At 41.9% G+C, this 22451-nt stretch overlaps 1 protein-coding gene across 1 annotated transcript in view; it reads right to left on the bottom strand.

The window, feature by feature from the left end:
• MYO10 (myosin X) overlaps positions 1 to 22451 on the bottom strand; it is a 174966-nt gene that overhangs the window by 86341 nt on the left and 66174 nt on the right. Inside the window, exon 3 of the mRNA XM_050890685.1 lies at positions 11676 to 11834. Coding sequence (XP_050746642.1) covers positions 11676 to 11834 — 159 coding nt within the window. The remainder of the gene's footprint in view (positions 1 to 11675; positions 11835 to 22451) is intronic.

A 22451-nucleotide genomic window follows, 5' to 3' on the forward strand; every position in this document is an offset into this window, starting at 1 on the left:
AGAAATAGCACTTTGTCCAACTTTCTTAAGAGCACTTTCAAGACTTTCTGCTTTGGGACAAGAAAAATCTCTCTCATTACAGAAACAAAAGCATGTTTACAGATGCCTCAAAAATTATGTTCCTGGGTTGTTTCTGAGCAACCCCTGACTTCCCTGGAGTCATTTAAGGAACTGATTCTATGTCTGAAAAGTAAGGGTATTTGTTTTAAAAAGGGGTATTAGCATCAACCTGACAATTTATTCAACAAGTACTATTTTCTGGGCTTACCCTTAATATATGGGAAACTTCAAACAAAACTGCAGTGCAACTGGCTGACTAGAAAGCTACTTATACGTCACTTTTAGACAATGTATGGGAAAAGATTTTTATCACTGTTCCACACAACTTGTGCATCTCTCATACCTTTAAATCATCACGGCTACAGTAACGTTACTGAATTACAATACCAGTGCTTTCACAGAATACGCAGAGGCAAACAACATTTGAAAGACCACAAAATAGCTGTCAAACTTTGTTATGTTTTCAACGCCAAATTTCAAGGTGTCAGGATGCAAAACCCGGGAACAGAAGAGTTTGCCCCACACTGCAGATACAGCCTCCATCGTTCCCAGTTCTCTCAGGTAAAGGGATGGACGGTAATCATGACTGTTTATTCTGAAGCAAAGAAACTAGGTCAACCACCACATACACATCAGCATAAAAAGGAGAAAGATGGCTGGACCATATTTTGGCGTGCTTTTTAGGGGAGGCAGCAGAAGGGGCATGGGTATGCCATAAACAGGATAATTAATGCCCTTGTTCTTGGTAAGACCTTGATTTATCCTCTCTGTGGTAAGTATACGTCATCTTGCAACTAGTCCCATGCCAATTTCAGTGGGACAGAATCCAGTTGTCTCTCTAAATTATAAACTAAAATGTCTGAAGCCAAGCTCCTTTCTTAAAAACCATAATCAAAGTCAAGTACTAAACTACAAGTTTAGATGTTTTCAATCAGTCAAGCCATTTCTAAGATGGAAATGTCATACTCTATAATCATCCTTACATGCTTGGGCTTCTGCAGCCCTCACCATGTTTGGTGACTCATGGTGGGTTTCCAACCGCCCAAAATTTACATCAGCTTTGCTTTTCTTTATCTCTGTGTTCCTTGTCAATGTGCACAACATTATGACCCCTAAATTGTCCTTTTTTCCTGTCAAGGTCAGCTGTAGAATTGATTGCAAAATGAGCTGTTTGTAAACACACAGGCCACACTACATATGCAAGAGTTAGCATCCATAGGAGAGGACCTTTAGAAGGGAACCAGAACACAACAGAGAACATCACTAAGAAGATCAAGTGCTAACAGGCAGCTACCTACATCCAAGACCCACCTGCTAAATGTTCTCCTTGTCATTGTTTTTGAAAAGCGTCTTCTCAGGCACGTTCACACTGCTTAGCTGCACTTTCCCATGTGCTTCAGTCCATGATGTTAACCTGCAGCAGTCTTTTCTACCAACTACCTCCCTGCTGGCCTTTTCACTTCCTGAGCTAAGCACAGATCAGATCCAAGGCATAACAGACCAAGACATTTTCAAAGCCAGGCTTTATGCTTGTTTTCACTGGCACAGCGTGCTGGTTTTGGCTGGGATAGAGTTAATTTTCTTCATAGTAGCTGGTATGGGGCTATGTTTTGGATTTGGGCTGAAAACAGTGTTGATAATGCAGGGATGTTTTCATTATTGCTGAGCAGTGCTTACACAGAGTCAAGGCCTTTTCTGCTTCTCACACCACCCCACCAGCGAGGAGGCTGGGGGTGCACAAGAAGTTGGGAGGGGACACAGCTGGGACAGCTGACCCCAACTGACCAAAGGGATATTCCACACCATAGGACATCAGACTTAGCATACAAAGCTGGGGGAAGAAGAAGGAGCCAGGGGGACGTTTGGAGTCACGGCATTTCGTCTTCCCAAGTTACTGTTACGTGTGATGGAGCCCTGCTTTCCTGGAGATGGCTGAACACCTGCCTGCCGATGGGAAGTAGTGAATGAATTCCTTGTTTTGCTTTGCTTGCGTGTGCAGCTTTTGCTTTACCTCTTAAATTGTCTTTATCTCAACCCATGAGTTTTCTCACTTTTGCCCTTCTGATTCTCTCCCCTGTCCCACCGGGTAGGGGGAGTGAGCAAGTGGCTGTGTGGTGCTTAGTTGCCGGCTGGGGTTAGACCACGACACACAGTTCACAAGAAGATTTTGGAATAGTTTTGGATTTTTTTTAAATATGTGATTTCAGATGATCAGAGGCAACTGTTGGGCAACAGCATACCCTATTAGATGCATCCTTGTCTATTATGTTGACCCTTCAACCCAACTGATGTGACCTTAAGCTTCCCTTGGTACAAGAGTATTAAGCAACACCGTCCTGGTTCCCAAGCCCCTCCAAGGGCAAAAGCTCTGCTACCTCTTCATGAAAAAAGTGGTATTTTGCAATCCAGCTACCTTAACTTCTAAACTAAGTGAATCCTTCCACTCCCTACAGCTTCAACCTTGCACATTCCTAGTGTCCTTGTTCTAGGCAGCTAACTGAAGCTGCCTAGATCTGTCTGTTTCTTAAGGGTTAAAAACTGGGTTTTGATCACCTTAGCTGTCAACGTAAATACCCAAAACAGTGCACAGAGGCAGCCACATCGTTCAGCTTAACTCCACAGGAGGCTGAGAGATGGTGAAGAACCTGCACAAAACTAAGAGCTCTCCACAGGTCGAGATACACTCATAGCTTAATCTCATCTTATTTTCCCATTAATTTTCTCCTACTGAATAGACTGTTCCATGTGGATGGAAATACTCAACGAAACTCTACAAGTGTTATCTAGAATCTGCACAAAAAAATCCAGTTGGGAAATATGAAACCAATATAAAGAAAAGCTGATAAAAGAGCATTGTTACAGCCAAAGCTAAAAACCAAAACAACAGACAATAATAGTGATGTCAGATATCTTTCCTTATTTAAGAACTTCACAGGTTTCTGGTAGTTTTTCTCCTGTATAAAAAGGACCAAGTCTCCTTGTTTTTATTGCTTTTTTTTTTTTGCTGACTAATGCAATACAATCTCTACCATGTAGCAGCCCTATCTACTGCCTGTCAGGATAATGATCTTTTGTGCATAGACTGTTTATATAAACAGTTATGGAAGAGTATCTCTCTTCACCATTGCCAAGTGGAGAGAGGCGGTGACCTCCTGAACAAAAAACTGTGATCAATCAGAATGAGACATTGATTTTTGTCATTTTCACGGGCTGCAATACAGCATGTGAATGTAGGTTTGCACATCAGACTGTAGCAATCTGTGTGCACAAATGCATAGCTTAACTCTAACCAGGCAATCTTTAGCTCAAATCAGAAAAGGCCCCACAAAGAGCAGAGACCCCATGGCTCATCACTTCATTTTAAATGGCCTGTGGCCACACACTAGTTCTTCTTCCTGCTTTATTATTGCAAAATGCTCAAATGAGTCTTTCAAAGTTGTCTGAAGGTCTAATTCACCCTCCAGCAAGGAAAAGAAAAAAAATGGTCATCTTCCTTCCTATAGATCCATCTTGGGAAGATGAAGGGGCTTTTCAGAGAAAACACATGCAAATGAAAACAAAAATGCTGGTAGATGATATACCAAAAAGCAACGCCTCTAGAACCCTGGAGAAATATTTTTAATTATAAAGCTTTGGAGATCCGTTTCATTCTGCCTGTAATATCAGTATTTTACATACTCATATCCAGATTTTCATAACTTCCATGATCCTTTAATGTTTTAAGACCTCTTCTACAGAAAGGGCTTTTTTAGGAGGAGAGCAGGAAGAGCAGGAATTACGCTTTAACAGAGCATGAAAACAGAAATCAAAAGCCAGAATAACTGAAATCTAAGTCTATGCCAGGTAGTTTGCTGGATGGCACCGAACTGCTGCCAAATAGCTGTGGGTCTAGAAATGAGCACTAAGGTGGCAAACGGTATTGGCAGTCAAAAATCTGCTAAATGGAACTTCTGGACTCCATTTGCTTTTAAAAGGAAAGACTGACAGACATCAAAAGGAAATTGCTGAAAGTGCTTGCGAGAAATGGACTACATCTTTTCAAATAAAAGTAACAGCCTGGCTATGAATCAAGAGTACATTTACGCAGGTAGACAATAGCTATAAAAGTAATCTAATTCATTCTCAACTTAAATGGGTTGTCTGTGGCCTTTCTAGTATTAAACTGCTGGAATATGTGAATAAGGCAGTTGGACAGCGTAGCACAAGCAGTAAATTTTGTGCAGCTCGCTTTACAGTCAAAGCCTAACTCACGTAAAGAAAACGTGCTGGTGACAGACAAGCAGCTTAAGTTTTGGAGTCCAAATTCCTGCCCTCCTTTCAATGCCTTTGTGGGTCTGGGAGCAACAGACAGTACAGAAGGGAGCCAAAGCTTACCTGCAAGCGAGGCAAAGGCGCACGCAGAAGCGTTCAGCACCATTTACAAACGCTGTGACTGAATGGCACTAAGCTGCTGTCAGCACTTACGCAAACGACCGAAAAATTTTCCTTTTCATTCTGCACATCGACCTACTTTCTGTTCTCAGCTCATAGAGTTAGCAGTGACATTCAATAAAGGTGTGGAGAAAACAACATGAAAACAAGCCTTCAAATCTGAGAAGACATTAGCAATATATACCATCACCAATGACAAAACCTGCACAAGATGATAGATTTCTACTTTGCAGTTTTCAATATGAAGTGACCGTTAAGTAGGGCCTAGGTATCATTCAAAACTCCTGGAAGTCAACAGGAATTGAGCCTGTTGACCCTGCATGTATTATTTATTCTCCTACCAACCAATCAAATGAGAAGAAAAATATTGGTACAGAGCAGACAGAAAGAGCAAGTTTTTTGATGTTTTAATAAACCTTTGACCGCCTCCCCACCTGCCTCACTGAAACAGCTCACTGATGACAGAGGGTAAGATCCCTACTGCAGCATATACACACAGCAGGTTACCAACAAGTACCTAATGTGCTGCAAACCGTAATATAACTTCATGTGTTTGTGCAGCCATTGCATACATGTAGCCATTGCATACATTGCAAAGTGTTTGTGTAGCCACTGCATACATGATAGTGTACTCAATTACACAGACCTTTCTGAGCAGCTCCCTTTTTAATGATATCACGTTGATCACAACACCTCAGGCCAAAATATTTGCTAAGATCTGAAAATATGCACCTTTAAAATCCGTAATATTTTCAGTTGTGAGGACAAAGTTCAGGCAAACATTCTTTATTGTTGTTGTTATTATTAGCAGTCCCACAAGTTCTGCAGTATGGAGGAATTCAGAAGCAAAGTTGGTTAACCAACCGACGGCATTTGTTTACTTCTCATATCATTACAGCTATGTTCTTCTAACATGTATTAAAAAAAGAAAAACAAATAAAAAATAATGATAATTGGCCTTTGGCAGACAATTGTTGATCTATATAACTGACCATCCTTTAGAAATAGCAATCACCAGAAATAAGTTCCACTAGATTTCCAATTAAAAGCCTGCTGTGTTTATACAGATCTCTGTCTGCTGCTCTCTAGTAACAGATGTGAAATGGAAGCTGTAATTAATGCTTGGAGACAGGAACTCACTTTGAACTACATTTTGAAAACATTATCTGATGTGTGTAAGCATAACATGCTAATTATGGAGGTAAGTAGCTATGTATAGACATTTGTCATGCATTCTTAGCAACAGCATTCTCTGCTCTCTGTACCTCCACTGAAGGAGTTGGTGGAGAGAATTTTCCCCATCTCCTCAGTAGCACAGGAAGGCATGAAAAACACTGTGATTCATCAGCACACTTTTAAAATTTCTTTACTGTAAAAGCAGAGCAATTAAATAAACTGCAGTTTCCTCAGTGACCATAGAGCAGATCCTGCAAACTGGTTACTTGGGACTCCTCTAGAGCACTGGATGCCTGTGGAGAGGAACTGTGCAACCACAGCTGGGTTGCAGACAAGACCAGGATAAATGTAGTTCTAGGAGCTAGTGTAATAACTAAGGACTTGGTCTAAATGTATGTGTACAAGATTTATATATAATTTATGGTACTAACTAATGCCACAATTTGTGTGTACCGTTGTTTGGTTTTTTTAAAGTCAATGGCCCACACTTATTTATACCACGGAGCATGACAGGCCAAAGACTATGGCTGTTGAGCTGTCTGTGATGGTGTATGGGTCCTTGATACACATTCTTTTTAGGTTCAGTTTCTGCAGGGAGTGCATCCAAGTTTTTCCATTTAAGAAATCAGTCATGACAGTTTTCGTCTTTATAAGTAAACACTTTGCGGCTCTTGTCTTCTACTGATCTTCCTTTGTCTCTCTGCCTCCACCTACAACTTGTGTCCATGGTAGAGGACATCTGAACAGGAGTGCTTTCAAAGTGTATGAATTATGTCTGTCTGTCTGTATTTAATTAACCATGACTTTAGTGTGCCCTGCTATTTTCTCACTATAACATGCAGCAACATCCACTTCCTGCTGACCATTGTAACATGGCACAGAGCAACTGCACTGGATCCGAAATGAGTTTTACTGTACTCAGGAAAAAAAAGAATATGCAAAAACCTAGACAAACAAGTCACAGAGAGCAACTGACCTAGACACTAAAGCGTCTGTGTCTGCAAACAGAATTTGAAAAACCCCCGACGGTGATTATTGATTAATACTGCACAAACATCAACTAGTTGCCTCAGGGAATCCTCATGACTTCGAGGGAGATAAATTATCTAATTACTGCAAGTTTAACAAACTACAACTGAACATGCTGCTAAAGTAAATAAACACAGATAGATTTAAAAATCAATGCATAAATAGCTGAATATACCTTTTAAGAACAGATAACTGAGAATTCAGTGTAATGAAGTGGCTAGGAGCTCTGCAAGCAACCTTGTCTGGGAAGAGACAACTTTTCCTGTTTGACACCTTTTTTAAAAATCAGCGAAATGTTGCTTTCTCATCCAAGTTATTCCATGTTTGGTGCTTCTGTTGAAGAGAGAAAGGAAGCCAGCCATGAAAACTGAGCTCCTAATTACCATCATCCTCCCTGTGATGTGGATGTGGCTGGTACAGCACTACATGTCTACGTGGCTGTTACAGAAGTTTTTATACATACACACACAAACCTAACAGATGGTTATAATTATCGGCAGGCACACTGCAGTCCTAATTTGAAAGTGAGCAAAAATAGTTTATGTTCTCTCTCACCCTTCCTGGCCACCACACCCAACTGCTGGACAACCTGGAGGCCACTCTCCCCATCAGGGGAGGGCGGCCGAGGGACCGCCACACCCCACCCCACACAGCATGCCTCTCTGGGCACAGGCACACGTTCTCCACCTAAACAAGACGGGCACGTGTCAAATCATCACCACTTCAAAGGGGAATGTGCCTACCTGGCACTTCAGAGCTTAATTCAAAAGGAAAAAACTAATCAGATGTGCTTTGAAACTTGTTTATTGCTTGAACTCAGGCAAAGGAGGGTGGATCTGATGCTGAAAACCTCCACACTGACCTGCACAATGTATACTGCAGTTATTTCCACCCGCCTCTCACCTCAGCAAAAGCTGCTCTCTAATCCTCTGGTCTGCCCTTCTGAAATTTGCTCGCCTGCATCAGTAACTAACCGCTGGCCACAGAGACAAGACAACCGCAGCTCATCCCAGAGCCGGCTCAAACACCATAATTTGTGCGTCTTGCAGCACAATCCACACGGTGTGGTTTACGGCGTCCTCTCCAAGGCTAAGCCGGTCTCCTCCGCAATGTGTACTTAACTAAAAGTAAATCAGAATCAACAGCTTTGGGAACAACTCGCCTTTGAACAGCGACAAGAACGGCCGCTGCAGCACTTTCCCTCTCCACATTGTGTGCCCCGTGCTGGCCTTGCTTCAGAGGCGACGAAATCCCCCATTCGCCTTCACAAAAGGCTCAGTTTTCAGACGTGGGCACCTTCCGCTTTTAGCACTAGTGTTTGTCTTTCCATATTTTGCTACATACCAGCCTAGCACACAAGCTAATCTGAGCATTCAAAGACGGGCATTAAACCTTGTATGCTGATGTCCAGAAGCTGGACCTCCCATATCAAGTTGTGCCTGATGGAGTAAAATGGAGGAGAAAGTAGCAATGAAAACCACTGCACCATATATGATCACTGCCATCCTAACTCTGCTCCTTTCCTGGACAACAAAAGCAGTGATAGCCCAGAAGCAACCTTTTAGATAAAACCAGTATTAATCAAGAAACCTGAAAAAATACCAGACAGGAGCCTGCTTTAAGTAATCAAGAGAGAGCTTGTACATCCCATGCTTCTCAGAGGCCAAAAAGGGAAAGCATGTACTCTTTTCTTTTACAGAAATTCAGACAAAAAGTATCACAAGCAGATGTCAACAGACTTGACACTGATACAAAAAGATGGTTGCACATAGACACGAACAACTTTTATCGTTCACCTTCTCGCTAACAGCACAGATTCAGCTAAGAGCCTCAACTCATTAAGTATAGAGCCAGGCATCATTCACACTATGAACATAGTCTGTATGCTAAATCAATATTAGTCCCTCCCCAAGAAACAGCAAGAAATATAGAAAATCGTCTGCTCACCCTTTATAGCTGCAGTTGTTGGCAGCAGCAAAGAAAGTCACTGACATATTTGACAAAACTTGGCATCCACAGCAAATATCTTTATAGTATTAATTAGGAAGTAGCAAAGAGTTTAGGAACATGGGTATGATTATGCGAGACAAAAATATTATTAAGTAAAGGAAGATTAAACTGAATTGAAACATCTGAAGATACTTAGTTAAATGCTCATTGCTGGAGAAACAGCTCCTCAAATAGAGACAAACACACAAGTTAACAGTGGAAGATTTGCATAAATAATTGTCTTCTTGAGAAAGCAATTGTTTAAATTTCCTTTTAATTGTTTCTTCTGTGTTTTTGAAATTATATATACTTTACACTACAATTTAGTATATTGCACTTAATATAATTTTTGTGTGTGTGTAAAGAAGCAAGCCTCAAAACTTACGTCCTAATTAAGCGCATTCCTCATTAAGGGTACAAAGGTGCTTCCCGGTCTTATTGCCACTGAGAAAACTAACAAAAAGCTTCCAGACTCAAGAACCACACTAATATGCTTGTAATGCTACAAGCATATAACTCAGAAAATGCCAGCATACCTTTGCATATCTTTTCCCCCCACTCAGGATGTGGACAAGGAGGTGCACAGAGCTGAAGTAAAGAGGGACCTGTAAGCTAAAGTCAGGACATCGCAATTATCTGGTGGTTTATATTCGGGGATGGCCAGGAGTCTTTCAATGGGATGATCAGCCCCGAAGCTCAGAGAGGGCACGTGCTTTCCCGATTTATCTCTAACCCACAAGGGACAGATACAGCCAAGGTGCCGAGGCAGATACAAGAGACAGTATGCGCACTACACTGATGAAGCAGTTCCTGGCCAAGGGAGAGGACTTTTTGGAGGGAAGGGAGAACGCAAATGTACAATCTGGAAAGTTTTAATTGCTCCTGGCATGAACTCCAATGGCTTCTACTGTCCTGTACAAGAACCACTCTGGTCCCAAAGCAGAATGACCAGGAACCTAATTTCTTCAGCTGCAAGCATGCCTTCAACACAGGTGAACTTAATCACCTTTCAGTCCATCTTTTTTTTTTTTTTAACATCAAACATTAAAGTATCATTTAACTGTTCAATACAGTTAAGAGATTTTGGCTTGAAAAAACATGATTCATTTTGCAATGACAACACCTCCTCCTACAACACATGCTCACATATCTATGAAGTTTCACAAAATTATTCGAGCTATTTAATCGGCTTTTCGTGTGGTTTCTGTTCCTGGAGCCCTGTCCTGCTAAAACACTACCACTGGCACAGCAGGAGTGGGGTACCAATGAGGAGGAAGAAAAGATGACGCTTCTTACATCAGGTCCTGGTTACATACATAGGACAACAGAGAGGCTTTCATATGCATGTCAAAACACACCTTTTTTTCAACCACCTTTCAATCATTTTTCAGATGAGGCGGACTCAAAAGAGTACGCAGTAAAATTAGCAAAACTGAAGGGACAATGAGTATTCAGCAGCAACTGAAGATCTGTCATCATTAACAGCACACAAACCTGTTTGTCTAGAAACATACACCACACTGAGCACCAAGTATCAGAATACCCTAAACTTGCCTTGACAAGCTAAGAAATAAGCTAGGACACCTCTCTTCAGAACAAGGTTATTCTTTGCCTCTTCAAAAAATCACCCCCTTTTACACACACGCTTTTTAAAAGGGGGAAGTATCCTCCATTTGAGTACACATAATGGCTCAGAAAACAATTTTTTTAAATTTTGACTCACACTGGGTATTATATTCTAATCTAATAACACTGGTGGAAAACTAAACTCTTCTCAAGTAGCTATTTTTCCCTGCACGTGCAGGATTGTTCATATATGCTATCCATTTTTTGTTTACTGATTTTTCTGAAAGGCAAAATGGTTCATTTGTTTTGAGAGAAAAAAAAAAAATACATAAAGACTTTTGTAAAGAGAACTACCTCAACACTTAAGATTCTCCATACTAGCCACTTTAAAGGTAATGTGCAAAGGAACATGATTTCCTTGTGCCCTTTTTTGCTTTTTATCATAAAGAAATTTCTAAATACAGGGAAAGTTTATTTTTACATTAAGATATGTTCATGTTTAAAATAAAGAAGGCAAACTTAATAGATGAAGCTTGGAATAAAGCATGTATATGGCCAAATTAAGGGCCTAGACAGGTGATGCAAACAAAAACTATTTGTTCTGCCATTATTAATTAAACACACCCCACCCCCCACCCCACCCCCCAAAAAAAACCAAACACACCAATCACTGAACCACTGCAAAGTGAGATTTCACAATCTGTAACAGCCACTAATACTCCTTGTATCTTTCTCACATTTAGCAGTTCCAGATTCAGGAAAGATTCACATCTAGTCAGTTCAAGATTAATGAAAATATTTAAAGAGCAGGTAAATCTAATCACAAAAACCTTCATTACAAAGCTGAGAAAAAGAATTCTGTGTGGACTGATTCCTAGTTTTTGAAACTGATAAACAGCTGCCTATTCTCATACACCCCAAACTCCGACTATCTGTATTTAACGGCACAGGTCCTCAGCTTGATGATCGTAATACCATCCCCTTTCTACTACAGTAGAAAAGGGGAAGCTGATCAGAACTGGATCTTGACCTGACAGGATCTCAAACAGCAGTCACAGACTAAATCCCACCATATCCTCTCTGGTGACGTACACAGCACGTATTGTTGGGGAAGAGAGTCTAAAGGAGAAGAGGAAAACGAGGGCCCTTTACACAACCTGGTCACTGGAAGTGTAAAAGCATATGTAGCATGCCAGTTTTTGAAGGTTTCCAAGGGATTGCCTGGCCAGCCCTGAGCTACCTTCTCCTTCCATCACTGTCGGCGAGAAATCACTAGACGAGGCACACTTCAGCTCTATGTGGATACACAAAGAACTGGAGAACATTAGTAGGGGAGATACCACAGAACAGCAAAACACACACAGCACTTACACATTCAAAAACATTCCCTCTGGATATTTTTCTTAATTTTAGAAGAAACTTACATAGATTTTATCTTGCTGATATCGCTGGAATAAGTTGTGCATAATGGAGCCTTCATGGAGATCTACGAGTGCTGCCATGTCTTCCACGCTCTCTGCGCTTGTTTGATGCATAGGCGTTACTTTTTGGTGTGTGATCGTGCTCTGTTTATAAGTGAATACCTGAAAGAGGGGAAACAAAGAAAATATAATAATCAGAGCACACATTCAAAAACTCCTAGCTGAGGATGGAGCTTTCATACCCATTCATATTCCCTATCCAGTTTATCAGTGAACAGAATTGTAAAATATAATAGCCTGCCAGTCATACCTTCTTCTAAAGTTTCTCTGACAGTAACTGAAGCCCCAAATACGTACATGGGGGTCACATGAAACTAGCACATACTGACAATGCATAAGGTCTTTTCCTTTTTAAGGGCAAATGTAATCTTGTTTCACACTGGACTACTGTTAGACTTTATCAGGAGAAAAATAAATCAAGCACTAATCGTTCCCAAAAAATCCAAAACTAACCAAACAAAAACCCACCCCTTACAGTAAGCCCCACTTATACTCAAATTACTCTGGGAGGAAATGTTTTACAGTGCAAAACAGCAAATGAAAATTATTGCTCTAACAGGCTGTAAGTGTTTATATATTTGATCTGAAATCCACTTAAATGTTTCCATTCAATTCTCCAGTCAGGACCACTATCGGGTTAGGTCATTATTACTAACCTAAGTAGCACGCTAAGTTCAGTGTGCTGCAGATATTTGGAAACAAATAGGCGAACCGACTTCTAATGAATGGACTTTTGAGACGAATTTCTGAAGCCTGTTCAGACGGTAAAAGCTCTAAAAAAGCTGCAACTTAAATACTCAGTCAGAAAACACTTCTACATATCTTCTGTAAAACTATCACAAATACGCTCAGAAGATGTACAAATCCCCAATCTAGCTAAACTTTTATGAATACTAATGACATCACTAAAGACTGTAAAACAATAGCTTTGGAATTCAGCTTCCCATTTCCTTTTAATTTACATCTTGTCAGCTCATCCTTATAGACATATGCCTGCATCTCATAGACAATGCTACTCAGGCAATACTAGTCCCTGCTAATGGCACTGTTTCAGTGTAAGAAAGTCAAGTGCGGGGTTAATGCAAATACTGGAATGATCTGGAACATTTAAAAAAAAACCTTTGCAAAATCCTTTGAAATAGTATTTATAAAGCAGATGGAAGAAGTGCAATAAACAGCAGCCCGAGTGCTGGTGAGCACCACAGGACTGCCGCTGCGGGCTGGGGATCACGCAGCACTGCCCGACGGACAGGGCAGCGCAAGGGGCCGCGTCTACACACAAGGAGAAAACCCCTCAGAGGTTTTCAGCATAAAAACATACGTATGCTCCTGGTAACAAAAGACTGAACAAGTGTCATCATAGGAGGCCATTCAGGAAAACAGTGGTGATGTCTGTCTTACTGAGGCAAGTGAGAAAAAGAAGCTGAAGAAGCAAGAGGCTGAATGCAGACTGGACTTAACATCAAAGCTCTGTACTCGGATATCCCACCAGCTGACAGAGGAGAATTGCCTGATGAAATTTTTTCATTAAAATCGTATCCCAGGCATACCAAATGCTGGCACAGGCCATTGCACTGTTACAGCTGTTACTTGCACCAGCACAAACCGTATTGGAGGAAGGCTGGGGTAGAAAGGAGATCCAGGGAACAAATTTCTAACAGGTGCTGGAAGGCAGCACAAATGTCAACAGTGTATGTGAGCAAACCAACAGAAAGTTCTTACAGATTCAGAGCATCCAAAGCACAATCCCTAACTGCAGGAAAAAGACAGACGCCGAAAGATCTGAGCCTTACTTTGTGGTAAACAACCATCAAGATGACAGGACAGGCATTTGTACAAGGCAGAGAGATACCGGCCAGGATGGAGAAAGCAGACACTCGTACATGATCCAGGGGCAAGTGGTCCACATATCTAATAGACAGAATAATTGTGAACAGCATCAATTGATAGCAAAACTTTTGGGGTTGAAAACGGTGTTAGCAGTCCCAAGACTAACCACACAAAGTGCAAGTGGAATTAGAGGTAATTACATCTCAAGAGCAATAAACTGCAGTTCCTAGTCAGAAGAACCATGATGAAAAACCCAAAGGTCATACTGTAGAACAAAAATATCGTAAGCTGGAAGATTTGGAAATAAAAGGGATTTAAGGAGAACAAATCCTAGAAAAACAAGCAACTTAACAGAGGCCATGTATCAGCCTGGAATTAAAACAGAAAAATAGACTCAGTGAGAGAATTAGGAAACCAAAAGGGGATGGCACATAGCCTCTGAGTGCATCTCATGTGAACATGAAAAGGAAACAAAACATCATTTCTAGGAGGAGAATCTTCATATTTGTGATTTCTGTTCTTTGATATGTGATGCACAGGTTAGTAGGGTAGGCAGAGCACCACATACATCACTAAGCATGTTTATTAACATAAGGAATTCATAGAAATGCACCAACAAAAAGAACGTGATGACTGACTTGTGTGTGGCAGGACTATCGAAGATGGTCTCTGCAGATTCATCCTTCCCACTCAAACCCACTATTTTCTCTTCTTCAGGCTGGTTATTCTCATACTTCCATCTCTCCCACACATTGCCTTTTTGTTTGGGTGAGGAAACAGCTCTGTGAGCTGACTCAGAGATAGGCCTGTGCGTCGACCAGCTAGAAAACACACCAACCGGTCATAATGGCTGCCACCCAAATCAGAAAGGAGGAGGACCTCTTCCCCAACGCCGGGGACTTACTTTTCCTTTACTTTTAATTTTTACCAGAACCACGCATCCCTCAGATTTCCTAAACCCACTGTAAAACTTGCTCAAGACCATCTAACAAGATCAAAGTCATCAGACAGGGCAGCAGGATCACATGCACAGACCTCATTTCCTTAACAGGCTTTTTGCAGTCCTGCTGCTCAAGCCCTGAAAGGCCTGCTTTGTTTTATTTCATCTTGACTCACACCTTTATTAGGATAAGGATGTGAAAAAACTACCTTGAACTTTATCGTTACTAACTAGAAGAGCACGTTATGAAATATTACAGCAGTTGAAATCCTCAGGAAATAGGAATCAAGAGCCATTCTGTGGGGTCAGCATGCAGAAGAGGAAGATGAACAAGTTGGCTCCTGAACTTCAAGAGGAGCCCGTTGGCAGAGCGCAGGAGCGACCATCTTCAAGGATCTTGCCAGCATTTCTGGAAGGTCAAGTAAAACATGCAGGAAACTTGGAATAAGATTTAAGACAAGCCTAAATGAGAATTCAGCAAAAACTTCTTTCCTCTCAAGATATAAATGGTCCAAGATAACAAACATGCTGAATACATGGAAAACTATAAATTAAACCCTAAAGAGACAGCATGCAAAATAAGAACTCTCAAAGTTATTATGGAAGTGAAAATTAGAGGTTGAGATAGGAAGGAGCAATGCAAAGAACAACAACAAAAAGAACAAGCTCAAGAAATACAAGACAAACCACCGAACTCAGCTAAACAACAGTAAAGAGCATTTCACTGGGAAAGAACAACACTTCCAAACTGCTCTACGGTCCCCACCATGGCTTACTACTGCCATGATGAACACACCAAAAAGGGACTCAAATGAGGAAGCAACCTGAAAAGCTGGGGGACCAATGCTACCAAGTTCCCCAGGTAACACGGGAAAAAGCTGTAGCAGGCACTCTTGGGTTCAAAAATAATGTAGGAGGGAACTACTGGACGCCCAAATGTTAACAGCTTGCTGAAACGGAGAACCCACACCTGAGGGCTGGAGGAGCGCTGTTTAGTGTCAGTCTTGAAGAAGAAAGCAAATATGACTAAAAGAAAGTAATCACATGCTGCTGAGTCAGATTTCTTTCTCTAGTCAAAAAAGAGAGACTGAAGAGACAGGTGAGTGAGGACAGGAATATTTGAATGAACATTAAAAATAGGGTGACATGCAGAAACTGTGAAAACAAACCATACTGGTGTGGTTTTGCCAGCCTGTTTCAAAGCTTTGATGATACGAACCTATGTCCTGACTCATGTCCGTTCAGAAATCAACAGGATTATTAGCCCAATTCTATTCTCTCCAGAACTGGGGAAAATTCATCAGCCTTGCTGTGATGGGGACATACCCAGAGCAGTGTCAAGGTCCACCTGCTCAACAACCGTGCTACCTGCACCACTTGCCAGATCTGCTTTAGGACACAATGTCAAGCCCTAGACACTGAGTGTGAGATCTACACTCACACTTCCCAAAAATATTATTCAGATGAGAAAGAAGGATAAGTAGAGAAAATGAATGCATCATCTCACAACGAGAACATTGGCCTTGGACATGGAACCAAGGAAAAAGAAATTAGAGGGAAGTTCTCAGCTGCACACCAGCACATCCAGGACATGGACACGACTGCATTGCGTAGATGGCACAGACTCCAACATCACCCTCTGAAACACCATCCAGATCCCCAGCTGCTGCTGCAGGAAGTGCCTTCTCTTTGCAGAAGATGCCAGTCGGATGTTCTCTAATGCCCTGTAGGAAGCTGGAGAACTTATAGCAGCACATACTGAGATTAAAGGTGAGACTGCAGATGAGCACTACATAAACAGGTTTTTGGCAGTTGACGTTTCGTGACGGGGTTTGTTCTGAAACAGTGGAGTGTCATAAATAAATAAATAAATTCATATAGGACTATTTGGAAAGCAAACAACCCCTAAATCACATACTAAGTCAAAGACATACAATGAAATACATATATAATTTTCCCTGTTCATAAATCCCATACCTATTAATAAATACTGTTGCATGAGCAGTGCAATACTGTACTCCAAAATGTACAAGTATTTGTTAGGCAAGTATATATCTTTATATTTGGTTCATAAAAACATTTTTTGTATGCCATGCAATTTGGAATAACTAGTATTTTACAAGAATATACGCTTTTAAATCAACTAGTGAGCATGTAAAGAAAACAACCCACCAACAAATCAGGAGTTTGAGGCATATGACTGCAATTAAATTCATTTCACTGATGCTTTTAAGAGCATGAAAACCACCAGCATGAAGATCTTAATATTCCCCACTTCTTTATGTTGAAAATGACATTTTATCCTGCGCAATTAATCTGGCATGGGGGGGGGGGGGGGAGTCTTTCAAGCATTCAATTTAAGGGGAATATCACAAAACAATGTCTAATTAATTTTCTGCACTGACAAATTACCCCTAAGCTCAAGATCTAATGGAAATTATATTTTAACAAAAGATTTAATTTGTAATACAATTTATTAACACCAGGAAAGAACGTCAGAGTGGGCCCTCAACGACAGGAGCACACACGCTTTCTCTCTTGCTGTATCATTTTGTGACATGATGCCAAGTGACAAAAATTCCTGCTTGAATAAGGTCATTAAATGGTATCCAGAGATTTCACCACAGCTGAGTCAAGTGAGTTCAGGCAAACGCTGAATTAAGTGCTTAGGTGAAGCACATCAAAAAACCCACACAATGCCCACTTCTTGCAAAAGCTGCAAGTCACACTCAGGCTTTCCAGTCTGCGCAGAGACCATACACAACTGAATCTCTCAGGGTGTTGTTCACAAGGAGATGGGTTTTTGGTCTGATGTTGATGATCCATATTGGATGGGAGGAAGGGAGAAGGTACTCCCAAAGTTTCCTGATCAACAATTCGGTATTTGAATTACGACAATCTTCATTGTTTTAGTGAGATTTCTGTGAGATTTTTATTTAAAGGTAGAAATAGGCTTGTCTGCATGTTGGAAGCCCTGACCCAAGCTAGATTGTTACTGAATCTGCTCTCTGAAACTGTGCAAGATCATCTACCGAAAAGTTTACACATTGCGAGCATTTTAGAACAGCCCCTTCTATACAGGGACCTGAACCCTCGCCCCTCCCAAACACAACTCCCAATCAGTGCAGCCTCAGGTCTCTTTCTTTAATTCAAAGATTGAGATTTGGATCAGAGCAACGGGTAGCAACGGGCACTGCTGCTGCCTCTAGACGGGGACGAGACGCCTGCCCACAGCCTCGAGCCAGGCCATCCCTCATGGCCGTCACCCACCACGCGGGCAGCAGCTCTTTCGGCCGGTCACGTGCCATCGGCTTCACCGTCAACAACACACGCCAGACATAGTGGCGTCTGACCGATGCCAAGTACTGCATGCTGCGGTGCTCGGGAACGGTTACGCAGCTTAGCATGTCCCTGTCGCCAGTGTTGTTGCAATAAATCAAGAGAGGGGGTTTTGGTAGGGGTAACAGAAAAGGAGCAACCAACCTCCCTCCGCTGCCCTTTTCTGTGCAACAAAACTTTTTATCAACCCTAGGCATACTTTACAAACTGCAGGGTCTTACAGAAGATGATACTGATATTTGTACACAGAAAACAGAAATATCGAAGTCTTGTCACACACTCGATTTAAATTAAGTTGCTGTCCTGGTCTTGGCTGGGATAGAGTTAATTTTCTTTTTAGTAGCTGGTACAGTGCTGTGGTTTGGATTTAGTGGCAGAATAATGTTGATAACAGACTGATGGTTTAGTTGTTGCTAAGTAGCGCTTAAGTCAAGGACTTCTCAGTTTCCCATGCTCTGCCAGCAAGCAGGTGTGCAAGAAGCTGGGAGGGAGCAGAGCCAGGACAGCTGACCCCAACATACCATAGAACATCATGCCCAGTATATAAACAGAGGGGAGTTGGCTGGGAGCGGCAGATTGCCACTCAAGCATCGGTCAGCAAGCAATTGCATTGTGCATCATTTGTCTTTTCTTGGGTTTTATTTCTCTCTCTTTTTGTTATATTCCTTTTCATTACAATTATTGTTAGTATTATTATTATATTTCATTATTATTATTGTTAGTATTATAGTTTACTTCAGTTATTAAACCATTCTTATCTCAACCCAGGAGTTTTACCTTTTTTCCTGATTCTCCTCCCCATCCCACTGGGAGTGGGGGGAGAGTGAGGGAGCAGCTGCATGGTGCTTAGCTGCTAGCTGGGGTTAAACTACGACAGTTGCTCAAATCCATATAACGAGAGGGATAATGTAAAATATGGTAGTTTAAATATAAAATTTAGTAAGAGAGGGAAAGTGAAGGCAAAGAGGTATTGTACAGAAGTCATCTGAGAGACACGTTTACAAACAAAAAAAAAGATACAACCAAACAACCAAACTTTTTTCAGTCATGCCTATGATATTAGCGAACTAACTGCTACAGCATCTGGCCAGCCCACAGACACCAGAAAGCAAAGCTAATTGTGACCCAAAAAGTGAAGCCCACAGCCTTCCTGTCATTGCCCCAGGGACTGCTCTATGTGAGTTTTTCACAGGGTTAATCCCAACTGCTACGGTGATGCCCACAAAAATCCACACGACTCAACAGCAACTCCAGAGGACTTGGCTTGTACGTTCAAGACATCAGTGCCCTCAGTTTTCTAAGGCATCTTTTTGATTATGGTCACTGACCCTGCAGCAGACAGATGAGCATAGTCCAGCAAAATACACAGGGCTGTACAGAGAAAAATCCACTTAAAAATATCAAATTTTTTTTCCTTCTCTGCTGTTGGTCTGAACTGAGGATCATCATTTGTGTCTCCCTCATGTTTAGAACTTAAAAGAATGCAATAAATCTTACAAAATGTCTTTATACATGAGTCCAAGCAGAAAAAAAGAGGCCTTGGGCTCACATTACAAGCTGTGGAATGCAGTGTTCCAGGGAGAAAAATAAATCACGACAAGCCCAAGGACCCAGAGATTAAAAACAAAAATAAAAATCTAGCAGTTTACTCTTTTTTTCCTGGAGAGATCTACTGTCTAAGTAGATACTTAAAATACAGGACAAGGAGGCTCTCCTATAAATCAAAAGCAATTTAAGACCAAATGTAAAGCAGATTAACTACTGACACTTTAAATTCTACGGTTAATCATGACAAGAGTGTGACCCAAGTAATGTTTTTGTCTGATAACTTACTATTTCTCTGTAACAGCTGACCTTAGACATCCATTCCATTGTCCCAAAACAATCCTTCAGGCAACAAGATGTACCATGGCCCAAGGCTTGCTTTGATGCAATATAATTTAATCTTTTTCAAGGCAACAAAAAAAACCACAATGAAGCTTCTTATCTATTAAACTACAGAGGAAAATGAAATAATTTTATGTAAGGCATTTATTGATGTCAAGAAAAAAATATTATCAACTAAACTGATATCATTACTACTGTGACTAACACTAGCTTTTTCTTCAAATATCCGATACACACATCAACTGAGAATCAGTTTATTTCCCACCCATTTTGTAAAATTCCTCCCCATTTACCCTGGAAATCAATCCACTCCCAAGCCTCCCTTCCCAGTTAGATGTTAGTCTTGACCTCTAATGCAAAATGTCTAAATGTCCACTTTGCACGTTATTGTACCTACCGAATCAGTTGAGTAACACACAACCCATAAACTGTGTATAATCCTCAATTTCGTCCTTATCCTCTGTTCACTTTGGTTCCTGCCATTTTCAGTCTTCGCTCCTCCTCCTATCAGTCAAACCCCTTCGAAACCCTTCCCCTCAGTCCTCCTTTCATAACACTTCTCAGACTTGCCAGGGCCTGAGACATCTGGGTCAGAAACTGCTCCCAAGTTCAAGCACTGGGAGCCTGTCCTGGTGCCTTCCCACACCCTTTCCCCAACCTCCAGCAGTGACAGCACCAGCGATGGCTCGCAGCGCCTCCCCTGAACGGCTTTCCTACTACAACTTTCAGGTAGTCACACCCACGCAGAATATCCCTCTTTGTTCCTGAGCTCCACAGCGTGGGGAAGCATGCTGCCAGGATGGCAATCCTGGTCATCACCGCAGCAGAGCTCAGCAAACCCACTACATCGCACCTCTTTGTTGTTTCCCTATGCATTGACCACTGTCAATAAGCTTGTCTGATTAAGACTTCCCACCTAACACCTATTCCACAAGAGGTATTTCAAGGTAGTTTATTCCACACACCGACCTGTTTTCATTCGTAGACAAGCTCTATCATCAAGTATGAACAAGCTTCCAATTACAGGTTCAGCACTTATGACCCTTCAATTGGGCTTGCCTACACAGACAATAAAGAAATTTAATTCAAATTAAACACATCAATTTTACCTAGATTATACTATAGTAAGCCTCTAGGCAGTCCATGCTAATTCTTACAAGAAAAAAAAAATGTGCATCTTTAACTTTCTTTGCAAGCGACCTTGTATAACTTATATAGCACCTGAAGACACCGCAAAGCTTGATTTTTAAGAAGCCCACATACAAATACCGTGACCATAGCACTGCAGAAAACATGAAACTTTCCTGGCACGTCACCAGCACTTGCTTCACCACGGAAAAGTGCTCCTTTCTCTTCATGAACCAAGAAGTGGAGGGACTGCAGCTGCCCAGACTTTCCCAGAATGCCAGACCAAGTGAAGTAGTTCAAGGGCGGGACACAGGAGACATACCACAAGACGGTCCTTCAGCTCCCTGCCAGGCAGCCAGGCAGCAGCAGGGTCTCAACTGGAAGCCAGCTTTGACCATGTAGCAAGCCAGGGAAGAGGCCTCCGACCTGCAGGGCACTGCGAGATGAGGCAGAGAGCAGATCCCGACACATAGCAGAGGAATGGAGGAAGGTCTGGGTCCATGTTCCCCAAGGGTTCAATCCTCCATCTGGCTTGGAACACCCCACCAAAGGCACCCCCAAGCCAGTGTTACTGTAAGCAGCACCCAGTAAACAGATGTAATGGCAATATTCCTTTTGCTTTCAATGCATATCACCTTAACTAGCTCCAAGGACAAGGAGGTGAAAATTGATGGTTTCCTCTTCTCAGAAGGAAGGCCAAAACACTAAAAAACCCACAAAAACCCCCTCACCCTTTATCCATCATTTTTCACACAATGGAAAATGCATCTATGGATAATGCCAGGCACTGAAAGCATTAGCTTGACTGTCAGCATCAGTTAGAGCTCAAGTGAAATTCTCAATTTCAAATTCATATTTGTTCAATGATTCATATGAGATAAACAACGACTATTTGCAACTGAATGAACAAGACCGAATTTGAATAAAACGCCCCGCTATGAAGAACTGGAACAACTGTGTTCAATAAGCAGCCTACAAATTATATCAGCTTTTTTGAGGCACAAAGCAATTAATCTCAATAGGTCTTTTTTTCTAAAAAAAGAAGAAAAAAAAAAAAAAGAAAAAACCCTGGAGGTAGCAGACTGGACTGCCTCCGAGTCTAGAATAGGAGCAGCCTGTGTGCAGCACAGCAGTCATGAAATCAGAGGCAACGCTTACGTGGGAGCTGGAGCTCCGAGGGGGCCATCCCTGCAAAGCAAGCCTTGTTCTGATCAAAGGTGCACTGGAGAAGGCAATACTCCGACAAGGCCCTCCAGGATGCTGAAAAAAGCCCTGAGCAACGCCAGCGTAAGCTTTTTGGCCTCATCCCTCTACTTTCCTTTCAGCCCAGCACTTCGTGTGAACCGACCCTGCCCAGGCTGCCAGCGCAGCCACCACGGCCTGTGGGTGCAGATGGTGCCCAAAGCCCGCAGGGACCATCCTGCCTGCCACCAGCCCAGAGGAACGCGCAGGGGGAGCAGGGGGCTGCCCGGGGAACTGCCACCAGGCACAGCTGCTTCGCGGGAAGCTGTTGTCAGGAAAGTCTGCGGCATTTATCACCATCGTATTATTACCAAAACCTGCCACAAGACTCTGCCACAGCACCAGCTATGAAG

This window comes from Gymnogyps californianus, chromosome 2 (assembly GCF_018139145.2).
Source record: "Gymnogyps californianus isolate 813 chromosome 2, ASM1813914v2, whole genome shotgun sequence".
Lineage (NCBI taxonomy): Eukaryota > Metazoa > Chordata > Aves > Accipitriformes > Cathartidae > Gymnogyps > Gymnogyps californianus.